This window comes from Taurulus bubalis (assembly GCF_910589615.1).
Source record: "Taurulus bubalis genome assembly, chromosome: 3".
Classification (NCBI taxonomy): Eukaryota; Metazoa; Chordata; class Actinopteri; order Perciformes; family Cottidae; genus Taurulus; species Taurulus bubalis.
This window is the reverse complement of record NC_136591.1, coordinates 26,420,055-26,438,816: the sequence shown is the minus strand read 5'-3', so window position 1 is coordinate 26,438,816 and position 18,762 is coordinate 26,420,055. Positions and strand designations below refer to the sequence as shown.

Sequence of the window (18,762 nt, the reverse complement as noted above, 5' to 3'; positions counted from 1 at the left end):
TTATACAGTGAGCAGTCATTGTAAAAGCTTATATAAATGTGTGTGTGTGTGTGTGTTTGTGTCAAGGTGGTCAGACAGTGAGCACCACTGACTCGTCAGCCAGTAACAGAGAAAGTGTGAAGTCAGAGGATGGCGATGATGAAGAGCCGCCTTACAGAGGGCCGTTCTGTGGCCGCGCCAGAGTCCATACAGACTTCACCCCCAGCCCCTACGATTCGGACTCCCTCAAACTAAAGGTAAAACGCACTTTGGGACATGGAAATGACCAGAATGCATGGATGGGGAGTGGTGGCTGTCTCTCTTTTTGTTTTCTGTTCCATTTTTCCCAAGCTAGTGTGAATATTTTTGAACAATCAACAGTCAAATTTAATTGCAGAAGTTGAGTCGTTCTTTCTGATTTCTTCTCATTGTGATTCTCCAGCGCGGTGATGTGATTGACATCATCAGTAAGCCGCCCATGGGAACGTGGATGGGCCTGCTAAACAACAAAGTGGGCACCTTCAAGTTCATCTATGTGGACGTGCTGATTGAAGAAGAGGAGAAGCCCAAGAGGCCCGTGAGGAGGAGGAGGAAGGGCCGACCACCCAAACCCACATCAGTGGAGGATCTGCTGGAGCGCATCAACCTCAAAGTACAGTACTGGCAGCATTGAGTTTCAAAGATAGTTTTCAGTGGCAGTAAAGTTTAGACTGATTTAGTTTGTTATTAAAACTCTGCAGTGAATTATTCAACCTGGAGAAATTACACCCATCTGGCACCTAAATAGAAGAAAACCAATCTTAAGAAGGAAATTAAAATATTGTTTTAGCCAAATAGCTTCAAAACACATTTGCAGACGAGCAGAGATAAATATAGTGGAGGCAATTACAGACTGCATAGCTTCGGATGTTTGATCTGACACTGATGCATAAACATTAACACCCACATTCTCACAGCCACGGCCCAACAAACAACTCTCATCTCTCATCAAAACCTACACAGAGCTGTGAGCTTGATATCATCTCCTCCCACTCAGGCAGCCAGCGGGCCTCACTTCCCCAAATAGAGAAGAAGACTTTGTGGGTTGTGGGTTTTTATCGTTGGCCAGCCTAACGGCCAAGTCGCAACCTAAAGATCCTAAAGATCCAGAGAGCATTATGACGCACAGGCTTCATGAGCTGTGAGTCTGGGCGTTACAAGTGCATCAGGGAGCTCATGTGCCCTTATTGGTCACCAGCAGATTCCGGGAGTGGACCAGTTAGACTCAACACTTTCACAACATTTTAGAGATTGCAGTTGATGTGCGAGGTGTTTTAATGACACTTGTCCTTGATTTGTGCTGAAGATGAGTTATGATTGTGCTTCTATAGATGAAAAGAGTAAGAATATTGTTGAGTATGTACTTTTAGAAATGATAAGTAACATTTGGTGAACCTGGCAAGTCAACATTTGGGAGGTGCCTGTCAGTAACCATAGTGCATGAATCACACCCCTGTAACTTTTTGGGCGGGATGGATTCTCTACCAAACAAGACTTTTATTTGGATCATGTTTACGTTTTTAGACAGGCCAACAAGACAAAAGATAGTGTGAGGGAGAGGATCCGGCTGCCTGTGTTTGTGTTAGTTGGTGGTCCTTTTGTTTAGTCCTGCATCCTCCAGCAGAAATAGAACGGGGACACAGCATTTTCTGTGTGGACTCCACCATTGTAATTGATGGTCTCGCTGGTGACACACAGTCTGTGTATTCGTCCAACAAAGTGCGTGGGTCACACAAACACGAAGCCCAGCAATATTCAAAGTGGAAGCAGTTACGAGTGTGTTGCATGATGGTGTCAGCTGATTCGCACTGGGCGTGTCTAGATTGTAACTGCTGCACCCTCCCAGATAACACGGTGGTTTGGGTGACTAGCTTGGATCTTGTTTGTGTTAGTGTGTAAAACTGTGCCTTCTGTGGTTGAGGAACACTTTGATATAATTGTCTCCACCTTTTGGTTCTTGTTGTTACAACTTTACGTTGGCGGGTTTCCCTTTTCAAGTCTTGGCAGTTTGATCGCAGCTTGAACAGTTCGGGATTGTGGCCACAAACTGCTCCCTGTTAGTTGATTGGTTTGGCATCATCGCTAATGTTATTACAATTCACTTTTACATGTCTGTCGACAGGACAAAGTTTATGCCATATTAATGAGCGTTGACAGGTAGCCACGACTAAATGAGCTGCGGCTGAAAGTGATTACGTGCCATCTAAAAATCTAAATGGCAGTCTAGATTTGGCTCACCAGGGATTTTAAAAATACACAGCATGAGTGGGAAATTATGAGCAGATGACAAAGTATGTATCCTACTCTCCTTACCCCACTTACGTGTTTGTATTTTATGTATTTAAGTTTTTGCTTCTGGTCCCATGACTTCTCCTCAGTCGTCAGACACTCTTTATTCTAAGATCCTCAAAAGAAACTTTCAACTCAAACGTGACGTTCTTGTCATGCAGGAGCACATGCCCACTTTCCTGTTCAACGGCTACGAGGACCTGGACACCTTTAAGTTGTTGGAAGAGGAGGACCTGGATGAGCTGAACATCAAAGATCCTCAGCACAGAGCAGTGCTGCTCACTGCCGTAGAGCTGCTCCAGGAGTACGACAGTAAGTAGTAAAAACAGCTCAACATCTTGTATAGATGTGTGATAGTTCTAACTCACTAAAACTCCATGGCTATTTGAAAGATGAATCATTTGTGTTTTTATGAGGGTTGAAGAGCTTGAATTAAGATCCTAGCCTAGTGTTATTTCCAACATTGTTTCCCTTTTCCCTAAAAAAAATATTTGCAGAAACCCATGAATGTGTACACAGTGTCCCTGTGTATTCTGTATCATGTGTAGTTAAACAAGTTGCCAACTCATGCATGCAGCTCTACACACTTGGAGTTGTCATCTCTAAGAACTAAAGTACTATATTTCCTAATGTTCATTGTTTTGTATCTCTTTGTATTTCCAGGCAGCAGTGATCCAGAGCGTGGCGGCCTGTCGGGCTCCCAGGAGAAGCTGCTGTCTGAAGGGCGGGGCCTGGTGGGAGACTCCCCGCGAGACTCTGGGTGCTACGAGAGCAATGAGAACCTGGAGAATGGTAATGATGGCCTTGCTTAGTCTAGACCACCAAGATCCAAGACCTAGTCCTCCTCTGCCCTTTTCCTCTGTGGGTCTGCTCCTCTGCTCTATCTCTTGCCACTTCTGCGACACCTCGCCCATCTCACTCCTCTGGACCAACGCCTTCCAATCAAACCGCTCCTTTTGCCGCCATATCTTCCCATCAACCTTCACCTTTACCTTCTAGTATGGGTGCTCCAGAGACTGATCCCCTTATCACCTCATACTCTATCAACTTGAACTATCCTTTCACGCCACTTTCTTCACCACTCTTTCCATCTTGTAGGCATAATGTGTCATCAGTGCCAAAGTCCGATTGTTACTGAGAGGGAGCCAGGTCCAAGAGCACTAAGCCTAGTCCACGCCACAATGCTGGGAGCACAGAGCAAGAGATCCTCCCTTTTGCACAGAACTGTTGTGATGAGAACAAACTCACTGCCCAGTCATGGACTCAGATTTCCAGCTCTGCGGCCTGTGGATGCGAGGATGATGAAAGGTTACCGGGAAGATGCTTATGGGCTCAGAGAGTATTTCTGTTAAGTGTTTTTTAATTTAGAAAAATAGCTTGCAGAGTAGCATGTCAAGAATTATTTAATTTTTTTGCAGTTCTTAAAGCTGATAAGGTTTTATTTTACATTTTTAACTGCACCAGTCGGGTAACAAATCACAGCTCCCATTTAAATCTCTTGTCCTCATACCATTTCAATGCGTCACTTTACTTATAGTGACTATATTGCACAAACAACCATATAAGATGTGCCTAAAAAAAGATGTGGATGAAAATATTTCTTAAAGAGCAGTGCATAGATTGTAAGAGTTATGATTCTAGAAGTTTATTGAAGTGTAATATGTGAGATTTTTTGGGGGGGTTTATTTTTTTAAATGGCTCTATCCTCCATGCTTTCTTTCTTCCCCACAGTACATGCTTTTTAACAGCTCAATAACTCATAAATCACAGCTTTGTCAAACCCTATTTTTCTATATCTGTTGGGTTCCAGTGTAGCTACTGGGATTTCCTTTTCTGTGTGTATGTGTCATTCAGGTTTCAACAGTGAAGTGTGCAATCTGCCGCAATAGAGATTTAAGTTGTGGAATAAAAGCCACTTCTTTAAAAAAAGGACTCTGGTGCTGCTTGCTTATTTTTTCTGTTTTGCCTTTTTTCTGTCTTGTTTCCCCTTCCAATGCCACTAAATGCTGTTCAGACCAGCTGCATAACATTTAGTAGACATTGTGCATTTCTTCTTGCAGTATCAGGGTTCCACAGTTCTCCTTCCTGTAATAACTCATAAAACATTGCAATAGTTCTGTATGTCAATGGATATTTTTAAATATGTATAAATCTAGAGAATTGGTAAAAGAATACGTTTGATTTAAATTTACATTAGTAATTAGTAATGCAAAATCTTTCAAACGTTCTCCTTTTGGGGAATAAAAAGTCACTGTAGAGCCCTGAATGTATGCTCTTTTAATGAAATTACCTTCCTTTAATGTGTCTGATCAGTTTCTCTGAAACTAGATGTAGTAATTCATCCTCTTCAACTTTCACTCATCATTTCTACATGCATGTGTGTATCGATTCAATTCAGTTTATTTTGTATAGCCGAAAATCACAAATTCCAAATTTTCCTCAGAGGGCTTTACAATCTGTACCCATACGACATCCAATCCATCAATTTACCATTACTCTTGTTTTAATATGAACAATTAATTGATTTTATAACGCTTTTGATAAGTTTGGTTAAATATATCTCTTTACAGTCCCCATACTGTTCGTATTATATTTCAGCGTATAAAACACATCTGACGATGTTGCTCTACTATCCATGATTGCATCAGCGAAACACAAGTCACTGACAAATACATTTTGACTGGCGTTTTATTGGACAGTCAGCATATGTAATTCTCTTGATTCCCCATTACAACCCTTTATTTTCGGCCCCTTGTAACCTTGTTACGTAACTTCAAGTCTATTACCTGGATTGATGCCAAGCTATTACTAAATAATTGGTGTACTGCTTAATTGTTACCTGTTTATTACATAACTATTTCCTAACCATGGTATTACCAAGCTGTAATGTTAAGTGCTGGCAACTTGGGGAGACATTTCTGGGAATCATTAAGATAGTTAACAACATTCCATTCTATTAAACATCTTTCCGTTTAAACTCTTTGGCAAGCCACACTATGTGGCACCCATCCATTCATCCCTTCATCCATTCATTTAGCTATGTAAGCCAGAGGATAGATGGTAAGTTGCTTTTGTTCCTGGTTTCTGAATTACCCGTCCAAATAGCTTTACTTTGAGATTGCTGCTATGCTAACAACAAATTAGCCAGTTCTGTCATGAGTCAAAAAGCTTAATCGTATCCCATTGGCACTGAACCCCTTCTTTATAAACATTTCTCTGCTTTTTGGTTTACAGATGAGCTTTAAACAATAAGGATGTATGATGCTTGTATGAGTAGTTTTTACAAATTACTTCTGTGTTAAGAATAATACATGCTCACCACCATAAATAAAGGGAAATAGTGTGGACACAAGGTAGCAATATACAGTAATACTGAGTCGTATGCAGTTTATTATTATGGATCTGACTTTTGAAGGTTGTAGCAAGTTGATAAATTACATGTTCCCTGTTAGCAGTTTGATGATGAATGAATGATGGTAAAAAAAAACCCTGTGAATTTGTCTTCATGTGGTTACTAAAGAGGATATATGTCTTCATGTTGCAGGTAAAAGCAGAAAGGCTTTGCGTTCCAGTCGTTCCTCAGCAGGCCTCCAGTCTCCCGACTACCCCACACTGCCCATGACCCTTTCAACAGAGGCTCTGCAGCAGAACAGCAAGAACCAGCGCACAAAGTTCCCAAAGAGCTTCTTCATCAAACCCTCACTGAAGGGCTTCAACCTACTTGGTCTGCGCAAAACCCAAAGACGGTCCCCCATCCCGGCTAGTCGCAGCTGTGAGGACCTGGATGGACCCCCACAGCCCACTGGACCCTGGAAACGCTCCCACTCTCTGGGAGATCTGCATTGGGAGCAGACCTTTGAGCAGAAGGATCTAGGTGTGGAGCTTAAACTCACCAAGGAAGGACTCAAATCGGACAAAAGTAGTCCCACCAAGGTCTGTAGAGATGATGGTACCCCAGCTCAGAATGGGCCTCCAACAGTAAGCCCAAAAGGACGGGCCGCCAGACCCCCCGTGCCCTCCCTGCTGCCTCTCCTCCCCTCTTGTCATACCACCCAGTCGTCCAACCCTCCAGAGCTCCTCTCCAGTCCTTCTTTAAGTCCCCCTGATTCTAATGCAAGTGGGGAGAGGGTCATCCGGAGTCACAAAAAGCCTCCAGTCCCTCCTCCCGTCCCTGCCAAGAAGTCAAAGGAAAGACTCGCCAACGGCCTGCGCCAACCCCCTCTCTCCCTGCCTTCCTCGCCATCTCCTATTACCTCTCCTACCCACTCCCTCCCCCGTTCTCATCCCAGTAGCCCTATAATTCGCAGTCCCAGCTACGGTGCCCCAGCTCTACCTGCCAAGAACACGAGCAACCCCAGCAGCCCCTGCGCCACCTCATCCGCCTCATCATCCATAAGCGAGGAGTCAGGCAGTCCACCAGCAGTGCAGCCTCCGTGGTTCTCAGACCGAGGGGGCAAAGTGGCCATAGCAAGGAAGGTGTCCCATGCCAAGATGAGTCCCGACCTGCTCACCCTCTTGGAACAACGGCTGGAGGCTGAGGGCATCGATCTTACGGAGGAGCCCTACTCTGACAAGGTTAGCAGGGAAGACATCCCTAAGACATCATTAATGTAAACACAAGAAAAGTCACCTCACAGTTTAGATCAGACTATATTTGGCATGAAGGTGGTGTTGCAGATCAATTAGCACACAACTTCCAAACTCGATTCCCTCAGTAATTCATCATTCTGAACTTTTGATACACAACTCACATTGATTTCTGCGCAGATAGAAAGATACTTTATTAATCCCGCAAGTGGAAATGTTTTCGCTACAGCATTATTTATACATACAAGTAAGCAATCAAATATAAAAACGAAAAAAATGCGCAATAAAAAATAGATTAGAATAATACGAAAAATGCACAATATATACAATAATATTAAATTAACAAAAAAAACAGTAGCACAAAAGATGTAGCCAAACAAACAACAGTGTTTATATTTGAGTGATTTATTGTAAAGTGTTATAGCAGTGGGCAGAAATGATCTCCTGTATCTTCCCGTATGACAACAAGATCCTTCAAATAAACATACGCACACTAAGGGTTAGAGATGAGGTGAGGATTTATATTTAAAAAACCATCATAGCAATACATAACAAAATCGTGTTAAGTCCTAATTCCTAGGTTATGTGAAAATGAGTCTCCAAAACACTTCTGGGCTATTCTTGTCTGGCGTCAGGCTCTTTTAGTTTAGCTTCGTAACATGCCTTGCTTAACATCATAATAAGTCATAATTTGACTGCAACTTGGAACTACTCATTTAGTGTAAAAATAGAGACTAATAGAGTCTACGGTTTGTGGGGGTTTTCTATGTGTAGAAGCCTTTTTGTATGCATTTGTGAGTGAGTGGTTGTGTGTGTATTCACAATAGTAAATAAGCTTCCTGGATCTGAGGGAAAGACTTTGGATTTAGTCTCACTGTGATGCGGTTCAGACAGTTAAGTTTATGGGCTCAATCTTACTGAAGGCAGACGGGTTATAAAACCCTCTGCCACTTGCCAGACCCCCATCAGGAGATGAAGTGAGAAATAATGCGTTAGACCACAGCACAGCTCTGCTAGAGTCCGATTAGTCAGAAATAGGTTGGCAGGGACATGAGAGACACACTGCTGATGTAGTAGCAACATGTAGGGTATGGTTCTGCAATGCATGCAGTCGTTAATTTGGCTACTTACCAATATCTGCACATTTGGAGTACAAACTTAAATGTGTCCATAGAGTTTTAGCATCTAAAACAATTAAGTAATAAAAGTAGCTTGGTTTGAAACTTGTATCCACTGCTTTATACGGTATGAGCTGGTTTGAATTAGGAGATCTGCAGACTTTTGGGTTAGAAAAATATGTGTTGATATTCTTAAAATTAAGCTATCAAAAAAGCACCGTGGTGGTAAAGATACCAAATCTCAGATATATTGGCACGGATATTATTAAGAACAATATCCAGCTCTCTGCATGACGATGCCATCAAATCTAATTACTGTACATCTTGAAACATGTTCATTGTTGGGAACAACAAGGCGTCCGGCCCCCGTCTAATCCAGGCAGTTTGAAAGGTAGTGTTGTACATTCATGGCCTGCTCGCCATCAGTCTCTCCAGAGAGATCGGTTCCTCCACCCACCCCCATTGCATCACAACAAGATATGACTTAATGTTAATAGCAGAAATGGACAAAACATAAAATAGCTGGAATTTCAGTAAAAATAGGGATTACGGTATTGATGATGTATTGTGTAGAAGCCGGAACGGACCGGAGTTTAATTATAGTGTTCTATGTGTTCTTTCATATTTCTCTGACTCCTTTTTAGAATTGTGCTCATTACCTTGCCAGGAGATGTTCTTAGAGAAGTAATTTGACGCCATTAGCCTGCTTCATTCATTCAGGAACAACCAGATCTCTGTCTTCATAATGACTGTAATAAGTCAAAGTGATTCTGTGTGTCAGCCCAGCTCTCTGATTATCTATCCACTGCCTTCTGATGCATACAAAGTCTGACATACAATCCTCTTAATTGAAAACATTTGTTTATGTATGTGGTTGAAATGTATTCCTCTTACAGTACAGTCACATCTAATGTCTCATCTCTCCTCCTCCAGCATGGCAGGTGTGGCATCCCCCAGCCACTTGTGCAGCGTTACGCTGAAGACTTGGATCAGCCTGTCAAGGACGTGGCCTCCACCCTGGACCAGCTCCGTGTCAAAGAGCTGCGTAAACAACACCGCATGGCTGTAAGGCAACAGCACTGATTTACCTATCAATGGCGATGATGTTGGAGCTGTTTTTTGGGGGGAATTATAGAGCAGATAAATGCTTAGTTAGGCTGTCCTAGAAAGTAGCAATGCATGCTGGTAACAAAATCTTTTGTGAGACAGTAATTCTACTGTACCCTGCTTTATGCTTGCCTATAGCTAACAAGCTGTGTGAATGTGGTGATGCACTTTCAGAAGGGATGGCTATGTATTATTGTTGGAAGTCGGCTAAAACTTAATGAAGTCTATCTCTACCCTACTTTGGGTGTTTTTACGCCACAAATCTCTCTGTATCGTACATCCCTTAATGGGACATATTCTTAGTAGCCACCGCAACTAATGCCTTTTCGCTCCAATTTGTCACTCAGATTCCTTCTGGAGGTTTGACAGAGATGTGCCGAAAGCCTCTGCCCTCGGGTAACATCAACACGGTCTCCGATTGGCTCACCTCCATCGGCCTGCCGATGTACACCGCGTCTCTGACGGTGGCGGGAGTCGACACGCTGAGCCGCGTGGCTTCGTTAACAGAGAGCGCCGTGTGGGACGCCGGGGTGCGGGACGAGAGACACGCTCGCCGGCTGGTCAGTGAGGCGCGATTGTTCGGCTCGCACAGAGTGGTGCAGTCCTAACCGTGTTGGTGGAGTCGTGTGAATGAACAGGTATCAACTCACTGGTCGGCACCATCTCATTGAAACATGGTCAGCAGGTGGCCAGAGACTAATTGGCCAGAGGAATCGACGATCACGCGAGTGACCACAGCACTACAGTACTTCCTGTCTCGCATGTGTCAAAAGACTTCAAGTGAGCCACCCTGCTCCCTGATTTTCTCTCTTTATCGCTCAGTTTTTTTTTTCAAATGTTTACGGCATTGAGGAGTTTCTCCTAACGGCCAAGACAAGATATCAGATGCCTTTTTAAGAAGAAAAAAAGACTGTAGACTCACTGTGGGATGGCTTCCATTCTGAAGACACCTCCGAAGTCTTAAAATAAAGACTTTGATCTGCCTTGAAGGACGATAGCACACTTTTTTGTAGGATGGATGATTTTTAAATACAGAAAGGACGGTTTACTTCCTGCATATTTCATAAGTGCTTAATTTTCATCTTTTGTGGCAAGGCAACATTATCTGTGGGTCTTTTAAGGAAGTAGCTCGGCCAAAGTGATTTACTATGTATTAAGCGTTTCATTCCCACTAATAGATTCATAATGACGATGACAGAATTCGCTTAATATCTGGACTTTTAATCAACTTAATACATGCACCAAACTATGAATAATTGGTGGTTTTAAGATGGCTTATTTTGTATAATGTTTCTGTATTATAGCATTATGCATATCTTCATTTTAAAATGATTTATATGTCAAAATGTGTGTTTGCCTTTTGAATGTTGCTGCCTTATTTTGAGGCCAGCTCTGTCATTTCTAAGCTGAAACAGCTGACATCACACCTTTTATATTTCATATTATACTGTATGTCCTATTTCACTGCATATCTTGGATGCACACCCTGCGCAGATATTAATATAAGTCTTACAAAAAGCTCTGTTTCACTCAAGTAATAGCAATCAGCTTTCACAGAAACAATACATTCCCAGTGTATCCAAGCACATTTTAAGTTGCCTTACCATTACGAATGAATAGCTTAATCAAATAAAACATATGTATATTATGGGCTGAACTGTGCTGAAGGTGCAAGCCTTTTTTGTTCTGAATGTGTCTGAGAAATAATTGAGATTCATTTCAACCGTACACATGGCTGTGGACCACAAAACATGCCTCGGATGGATTGTGGTGTCTGTCCTTGTGAAGCTCAGAAGATAAAACCACAGACGTCGTCCTGAGTTTAATGTCCCTGATCAACACATTCAGTGTACATTTTCCATGCAGAGGGTTGTGGGACATGGGGAGACAGGGTGGAGAACATGGAAACGTTCCAAAGACGGCTGACATCTGGCCTGTCATATCTGGAATTTATTGGACTGTCTACACTTTGGTTACAGTTGGTTTGAGGAATTAGATTTATAGCTGAATAATGAGCTGTTTTGGGCTTTTCCAACACATTATACTGTAGCTATATAATCAATGTCGGTCTAAAAATTCTTAATTGGACTTTTCTCAAACACACTGAGGATAGGCGGTAAGAACAGGTATATCAGGTGAAAAGCTGACCTTGCATGTCGGCATACACAATGACACTCAATAGTGAATCAGGGAAACACTGCGTCTGGTCAGCCTGTTACAAAAATGTTGGGCTTGAAAAATGGAACTGCAAATGGCCAGAAACTCTTTACTCCTTTATTTGCGCACTCTGCATGAAAAGGAGCCAACATTTGTATTTTTTCCCCCTTCTTATTTCTAACAGTAAAGTGCTATCTTTCATAGTCAGAACGGAACTAAAGACTTATTCCATGGTGTTCATATTTAACAAGTTTTACCCAAGTGTTATTGCTTAAATTAGAAGATGTTTTTTTTTGCAGTGGCCACTTGATAGGTAGATGTTTGATGCCTTTTCTCTCTTCAATCAAAAGTGGTGCTTGGAGAAAGCGATGGTGGGGGTCATTGTTAAACGAGTAAAAGACCCAAGAAGTGTTTTGTAAAGAATAAAAATACTGACACTGTAAATGCACTTTAGAGGGTGAATCTAGCTGTTTTATGGGCAGAATTGGCTACATTTTGTTCACAGGTCCATACATGGACATGTGTTGTCAGGTATTGTAAAGGGTTTCGGTGGGTTTTGCTGGTATTTTATTATAGTATTGAGTTCCCAATGCCAAGTTTGATAACCATTCACGGGTTAAACTGTTCCAGTTACTCACTTCCAGTTTGTTTTTGCAGTCCTATAAAAAATAAATGATTAATTACATATATGAAATGCTTAGCAGAAGTTGCACATTCTGTATATGTAATTGATATTTAAATAACTTATTTTTGCTTCTCTTTTTTTCATATCAATTGTAATTATCTGTACTATATGAATAGCAATACCTTCCTGCATAATGCATATTGCTTTAGCCAGTGAGGAACTACAGTATGTATTGTAAAATATGTGTACAAATTATTTTATTTGGTTTTCATCTACCTAATGATTGTCCATACAGATCTGCTTGTGTATTGAAACAACAAAAGTAATGTCCATAACTATTTGTCATTCTGAAATATAATAAAAACTGTTTCTTGCCATACAGTGATCTTCTGGTTCTCACTATACAGCACACACACACACACACACGCACACACACGCGCACACACACGCGCACACACACACACACACACACACACACACACACACAAAATAATGGAAAAGTGTGTGGCATACCCTAGTGGCTGTTTTTATCACGTGGTTAACTGTAAATTTGGCCTGTTGATAACTTTCATAATAACATTTTGAAAATTAAAATGTGTGGATGCGCTAGAGGAATGGAACTTATTCTTATTCTCAGCCTTGTTAAATTATTATGAATTTTCTACAGTTTGGTCAAAAATAAGAATAGAAGACAACTCTGACCTTATTTGGATGTGCACACTGCAGTACATCTGGATAACAACCCTAATTTGATCAAATGTTATCCCAAAAGACTGCATCTGAGATTTCACTTGGATAACTTCTATCCAAACAGGTGTTTGGCATTCTTGCGAGTGGAAAATTACACAACAGAACAAGCATTTCCTTCAGGAAGAACAAGCACAAAACCAGTTTTGTGTTTCTTGCTTGGTTTGTTGCTCGTGGCTTTAAAGAAAGGAGTCGCGATGCAATAATTGTCCTTCACACAGCCGTCATGAGTAGTTAGCTTCCAGTCCACGACTCAGTCTTCCACAGATACAATTGCTCATCCAATTTAAAATGTCTCAGGAGGAAAAGACAATACCTTATTGAAAGGAAGACTATCTGGGCTTGCGTTGCTTCCCATTATTCTGAACCTTTTTCTGCATGGCTAAAGTTGTGTCTGTACAATGCATGGTGACAATTCACCCAAATTCTGCTGCGGGATCACAATATTTCACAGCAAATCATTTTTGGGGATTTTATTTCATAATTCCTTTCAATAATCTAAGAATCCATTTGGAGCTTTTCTTTATATAACTGGATCATAGCATACTTCATCATGACAATGGATGAGGAAAGTGAGAATATGCATTATGGTACCAAAGATTCCTTACCAGTAAACTTTAAAGTCATAATTGTATAGATCCTTGTAGTGAAATCCTCTTTTCCCTCTTTGTCCTCCCAGGGAGTCCGGAAGTCACAGTAGTTTTGTGAAGTCTGACTTATAAAGTTTACTTTAGTGTTGGACAGTTATTGCTCGTGTTATTCCCCTTGCACAGAATCCTATTGATTCTTATTACGGTGGGTTGAGCTAAGTGGCCTCTTACAGTGGGCTTTGTTGAAATGTGCAATTGACTTTCCAAAATGTGGTTCATTTTTCTCCATCTCCTTTTATTTTCCAGTATTATTTACACCAATATGACGTTCGTGCTGTACTCAAAACCTTGAGTAATCACAGGAATGAACTGATTAAACAGCTAAAAGATGTATGTCACATATGGGCTTATTACATTTTAAACATTTGAGAGTGTGTGTGTGTGTGTGTTTCCTCACATAACTTATTGCCAGTTGTCCTGATTAGACTAAGCCTGATTTACAGCACTGACATCCATACTGTTCTGTGTAATAAACTGTTGTGCTGCTTTTTGTGCCAAGTTTGCAAAATACAGTAAAGCACTATTCACAATTCACTTACCTGTGGAAAAGCCAAGCCAACGGGCCTTGAGCAGAATGATTGTGCTCTCCTTTATTACCTTTTGTCTTTCAAGCCAAATTGTTTCCTACAGCCGTTGTTGCTCCCTCGACACCTGCAGCTGTCACCAGTGAAAGTACATGAGCCTCTCGTGGAGGTCGTTTGTGTGCTGAATGACTGTTGTCGCCTCCTAAGTGCAGGTGTAGTCTAATGGTAGGTTTTGGCCCTGCTGTGGAAAGATATATGGCTCAGTGTGAAGTCCTTACAGCGGGCCTCCAGGGAAAGAGAACGTTTAAAACGCACACGCTCGTCGTGCATAAGAAGTGAGCAGCATCTCACCAGCTTCCTTTCAACCCACCTCAGACATCTTCCCCTTGATAACACACACATTGTATGAATAATAACCACTTTACACCGGAGTTAAGTCACTTTGATGTTTCTATTAAGGATGAGGGTTTTAGTCTGATGGCATTTCAATATCTAAATGAATCATTAATACACTTCTGTGTACCTTTATTACCAGAGCTTTGATACTGGATAAAGGCCACTGCTCTCATACCTACTAAAAGTAAAAGTGTAAATTCACACCTATCTTAAGGTCACTGTTTATGAATCAAACTCGTTTCATTGAGAGCTTACCGACTCCTCTGCTCTGCCCGAACACTGGGTGACGCTGTTTTACGCGCTGCAATCCAAACCAAATCATGATTGAGGTGGAAGTTTTTTCTCTTCCTACGTTCAGTAATCTGACACCCAAAAGACTGGGAGCAGAAGGATGGACCCTTAACTCGGCTGGAAGGACGGAAGGAAAGAGCACTCGTCCAACGAGCGCAGACGAGAGGGGCCGAGCAAAGAGCGGAACGTTGTGCGCAAAAAAACAACCCCGTGGCTGCGGCAGTGGAGGAGAGCTGGGTGCCTGCGCGTCTCCAAAACAACTGGGCGTCCGCCTCAAATGGTCTCGAAGCGACAAGTTTCACTTTCCACATGCGGATGGGTGACTTTCCACGGCGCTTTGTGAGGAGGAGATGATGAAGAATTTCAGCAGCAGTCCCCTTCACAGCAACAACCAGACTGCCAACCACGTTAGAGAGCGGAACCACAGAAAGTACTTACTCTCTGCTGTGCCGCTGCGATTCTCCTTGCGAGGGTATGGTTTCTGTATGGCTACGCTGTTCCTCTTCTGTTTTGGCTCCCTTTTTTACCAGCTGAACGGAGGACCCCCTAAAATGCTGCTGGACATCCGACAGTATCTCGGTAAGAACTTTTGGTTTTCCTCTGCTGGCAGGAGCGCGTCATCATCATCAAAGAGATTCTTTTGAACACAAATTGCACTGCACGTCTGGAAGCCCTGCTTTGATTAGGCGTGTAAAGAAAAGTTTATCCAAAATGAAAGGAGAATTCTTGAGGCTTGCATCTCTCGTTTCCGCGGGGCAAAAGTCTCTTTCATGAAATCAACCGGAGGTGACGGCGTCTCCTCTTCGACCCGTTCACCTCAGAGCAGTTGTCGTAATGTCCTCTCATCATTCATCATACTTTAAACCACCAAAGTGGCTCTTTGTGAAGTTACTGCATGCTGATGCAGTTTTGCAGTTTAGTTGGAGCGTGGAGCCTAACATTACCAACTATCTTATATCCTTCTGATCTCAGAAGGTCCCCCCAATTAATGAATGAATTCAGAGCAAACACGTGAGGAATTCGCTCTCCTTTGCACCATTTGAATATAATATCAGTTCGGACTTGCCGGGGCGAGATTGTGATCTATCTACTATGGTAACGTGATGAAATAGCTCAGCAACTGTACAAAATTCGTACTGTATCTGCATGGTGATGACTGACACCTCTTCTGACGCGCTCCAGCCACTCGGCGCTCATTACGCACGAGTGGCACCTCTGGAACAAGAGCGATAGTGTGATAGTGTGCCACGAGATGTTTGCTGCTGTTTGGAGACAGCCAAGCGTGCCATGTCTTTGGCTCGATGCTTCTATACTTGATGAAGCGTAGGGCATGTGGCGTTGTTTGTTCTAAGATAGAGGTTGCCAAATATTTTCCAATTTTCCAATTTCAAATATGATGTCCAACCACATTCACAAATCTGTTTTTATTTAGATATGACGTGGCACTATATATGGCACTGGTATATCACTGTCAGTATGTGATGCTATACTCGGGGATAACTTGAAGACAGTGCATAACAATACCTTTAACATAAAGAGCAGCACGTGTGGCTGCTTCTGCATCTGTGTCTGTCATGCGGATATGCTGTATCCAGAGTGAAAGAAGGAAGTTTATGCTTATGTGTTTATAGTTGCTCTACTGACTTACGACCAGCTGATGCTCGACACAGGGGTGATTTCTTATCAACATGTCAGCTGTGTGTGTGTGTGTGTGTGTGTGTGTGTGTGTGTGTGTGTGTGTGTGTGTGTGTGTGTGTGTGTGTGTGTGTTGAAAGGAGGTTGTGTCCCTCACCTATTTCTCACAAAGGGCTTGAGGCCTTTATGAGGTGATAAACATTTGGAACAGAATGAGAGTCACTCACCAGGTCAGCCACTAATCCTGTGGGTCAGATATGTTTCCTGTATATACATACTTATGGCACAAGCATGCACACACACGTTTGCTCAACACTGTCAAAAAATGATTTGTATTTGGTCCAGTGTAGACACAGATATGTTCTACACGTAGTTTTTGCAGCACATCAAACATACAAATGTTGTGCAGACCAAATTAAACGCTAGTTTTCTAGCTTTATTTGGAGAGTGGTTATACTTTCCTCTAACTTGATTGCCTGGTCAGACTCTATATACACTACACACTCTCATGCAGTATAACTCTGATGAAACTTAGCAGCCTAAATGTTATTTAGAAATTGCAGCAGTCGATTGAGTATTTTGGAGTAAATCCACCAAGCGGACAGCTTTAATGTCTTTTCCGCACACACTCACACACACACACACACACACACACACACACACACACACACACACACACACACACACACACCAACGATTAAGTTATCAGCTGGATCTCAAAAGCCTTATCATACAGGGTGAAGCAGATGATGTGTGTACTAATAGCACACACACTCAGGCATCAGCAAACACAAACACATGATTTACACTTGTCATAATCCACCAGCACTCAAACACATGTGGACCATAAGGGCAAGGAATCCCTCTGTCAGAGGATGCATGTGTGTCTGGGCCCACCTGCATGACGTGATCTTCACTACACAGAGACCTTGAGGGCCTGAGCCTTGTCAAACACACTGACTCCTCTATACTCTATTGAATTCAGAAGGAGGGGGGGGGGGGGGGGTTCTTATGTAACAGTGACACAAACACACTGTAGCACCTCCGTTGGGGTTAGGGTGAGTAATAGTCTCTGCTCTATTACGATGCTGCAGGGACAAGGGGAAAGAGCTTTGGTGCTGGATAGCTGCAAATTGAAAGACGTTACACTCTGTTAAAGTAATTGATACGTTTTTTTTTTAGTTTTTCAAGATGTATTTGTTGGGCTTTTGAGAATATTTTTTGATAAAGCGGTTGGATGTTGGGTGGGAGAAGGGAAGAAGAGGGAAAAGCAGAGATAGATAAGCTTCCAGGAGAGAATCAGGAATCTGGCAGAAAGGCGGAGAGCCTTTTTTATGAATACTCTTCTGATCTGAAGGCAAAATGTCACTGTTTGGAGGAAAGTTATTTTGGCAAAGAACTTAATTTTCCGCAGTTTCTCCCTGTCACTCTCATGTCAATCACACACACGCACACACACACACACACGCACGCACACACACACACACACACACACACACACACACACACACACACACACACACACACACACACACACTGTGTCTCTCTCAGTCTTCAATCTACTTCTTCTGTCTCTGTGTCATAGATCGATGAGTGGAACAGCTTGCCCGGTGAGGCAGGAACTGAAGGCAAACTCCAGCACACGGTGTAGGGGAAACTCCTTCTATAGAGGATATTCAGCATTAATAATCCTCCAATGTATGTATACTGTTTTTGTGTGAGGGGCAGGCCAGCAGCATCTAATAAGCATTCAGTGATTAGCTGATTTATTTACCTTAAGTTGTGTTACTTTTGGCTGAACTGTGCCAAGATGAAGGTGAGGATTCCTGGTGGGGTTCGGGAATGTGGGAGTGTATAGGAAAGAGAATAGTAGGTTGATTTTGCGCGGGTGTGCCCTAGGCGTGTGTGAGTTTCTCTTAGTCAGGCACACCGTAGAGAGAACAGACCCTGTTTTGTTTGGGCCACCAGCGAGGAGGATAGTGTTAGAGGGTGTCACTCAACGTATAGCTGCAGCAGCTAACACGTGCAGACCTTTAGCCCCGGGTCAACCGCATGTCAGGGACGCTCTCACACACTTTCTTAATCTCTCTCTAACACACATATACATACTGATATTACCTCCACCAAGCCCGCTATAAAGGCCTCCATATGAGTGATGTGTCTGTCTTGCAAAATTGTGTGTGTGCGTGCGTGCGTGCGTGCATGCGTGCATGCGTGTGTGTGTGTGTGTGTGTGTGTGTGTGTGTGTGTGTGTGTGTGTGTTTGTGCGTGTGTGAATGCACAATCACACCTGACTCTGTGGCAGTAATTCCCCCCTGACGTTTGACTTGGCTTGGCTGGAAGCTCTCTGACTTAGCCTGCCAGAGTTTGAAGCCATGAAGCCTGTTTTTGACATTCTTCGTGTTCACTCACACCACACACTATATATCTCTATAGTGACATTTCCTATACTAGTTGACTCTGTGTCATGATAGCGGGGAATGTGACTGTGCTGAAGGGTAAATTACTTTTACTGCTCTTCGAAATTGCACGCCATCCTTGACTAGCTCCACTGAGCTGAGAGAGCAAAACAGAGAGAAGGATCTTTCTCTTTTCTCTCAAATATTGACGTTATTATG

The 18,762-nt window shown here is 42.5% G+C and overlaps 2 protein-coding genes across 4 annotated transcripts in view; both read left to right on the top strand.

Annotated features, from left to right (window-relative positions):
- The window catches only part of sash1a (SAM and SH3 domain containing 1a), a gene marked incomplete at its 5' end in the record, with an annotated part of 148,000 nt that extends 135,722 nt beyond the window's left edge, over positions 1-12,278 (top strand). For all 3 annotated transcript variants that reach the window (XM_079216194.1, XM_079216193.1, XM_079216192.1), the window contains 7 exons: positions 67-236; positions 422-631; positions 2,469-2,619; positions 2,971-3,099; positions 5,852-6,882; positions 8,946-9,077; positions 9,467-12,278. In XM_079216194.1, the coding sequence (XP_079072320.1) occupies positions 67-236; positions 422-631; positions 2,469-2,619; positions 2,971-3,099; positions 5,852-6,882; positions 8,946-9,077; positions 9,467-9,727 (2,084 nt within the window). In that variant the 3' untranslated portion in view covers positions 9,728-12,278. The remainder of the gene's footprint in view (positions 1-66; positions 237-421; positions 632-2,468; positions 2,620-2,970; positions 3,100-5,851; positions 6,883-8,945; positions 9,078-9,466) is intronic.
- A 2,581-nt stretch (positions 12,279-14,859) lies between these two features.
- The window catches only part of usta (uronyl 2-sulfotransferase a), a gene marked incomplete at its 5' end in the record, with an annotated part of 50,090 nt that continues 46,187 nt past the window's right edge, over positions 14,860-18,762 (top strand). Inside the window, 1 exon segment of the mRNA XM_079215568.1 lies at positions 14,860-15,088. Within this exon segment, the coding sequence (XP_079071694.1) occupies positions 14,860-15,088 (229 nt within the window).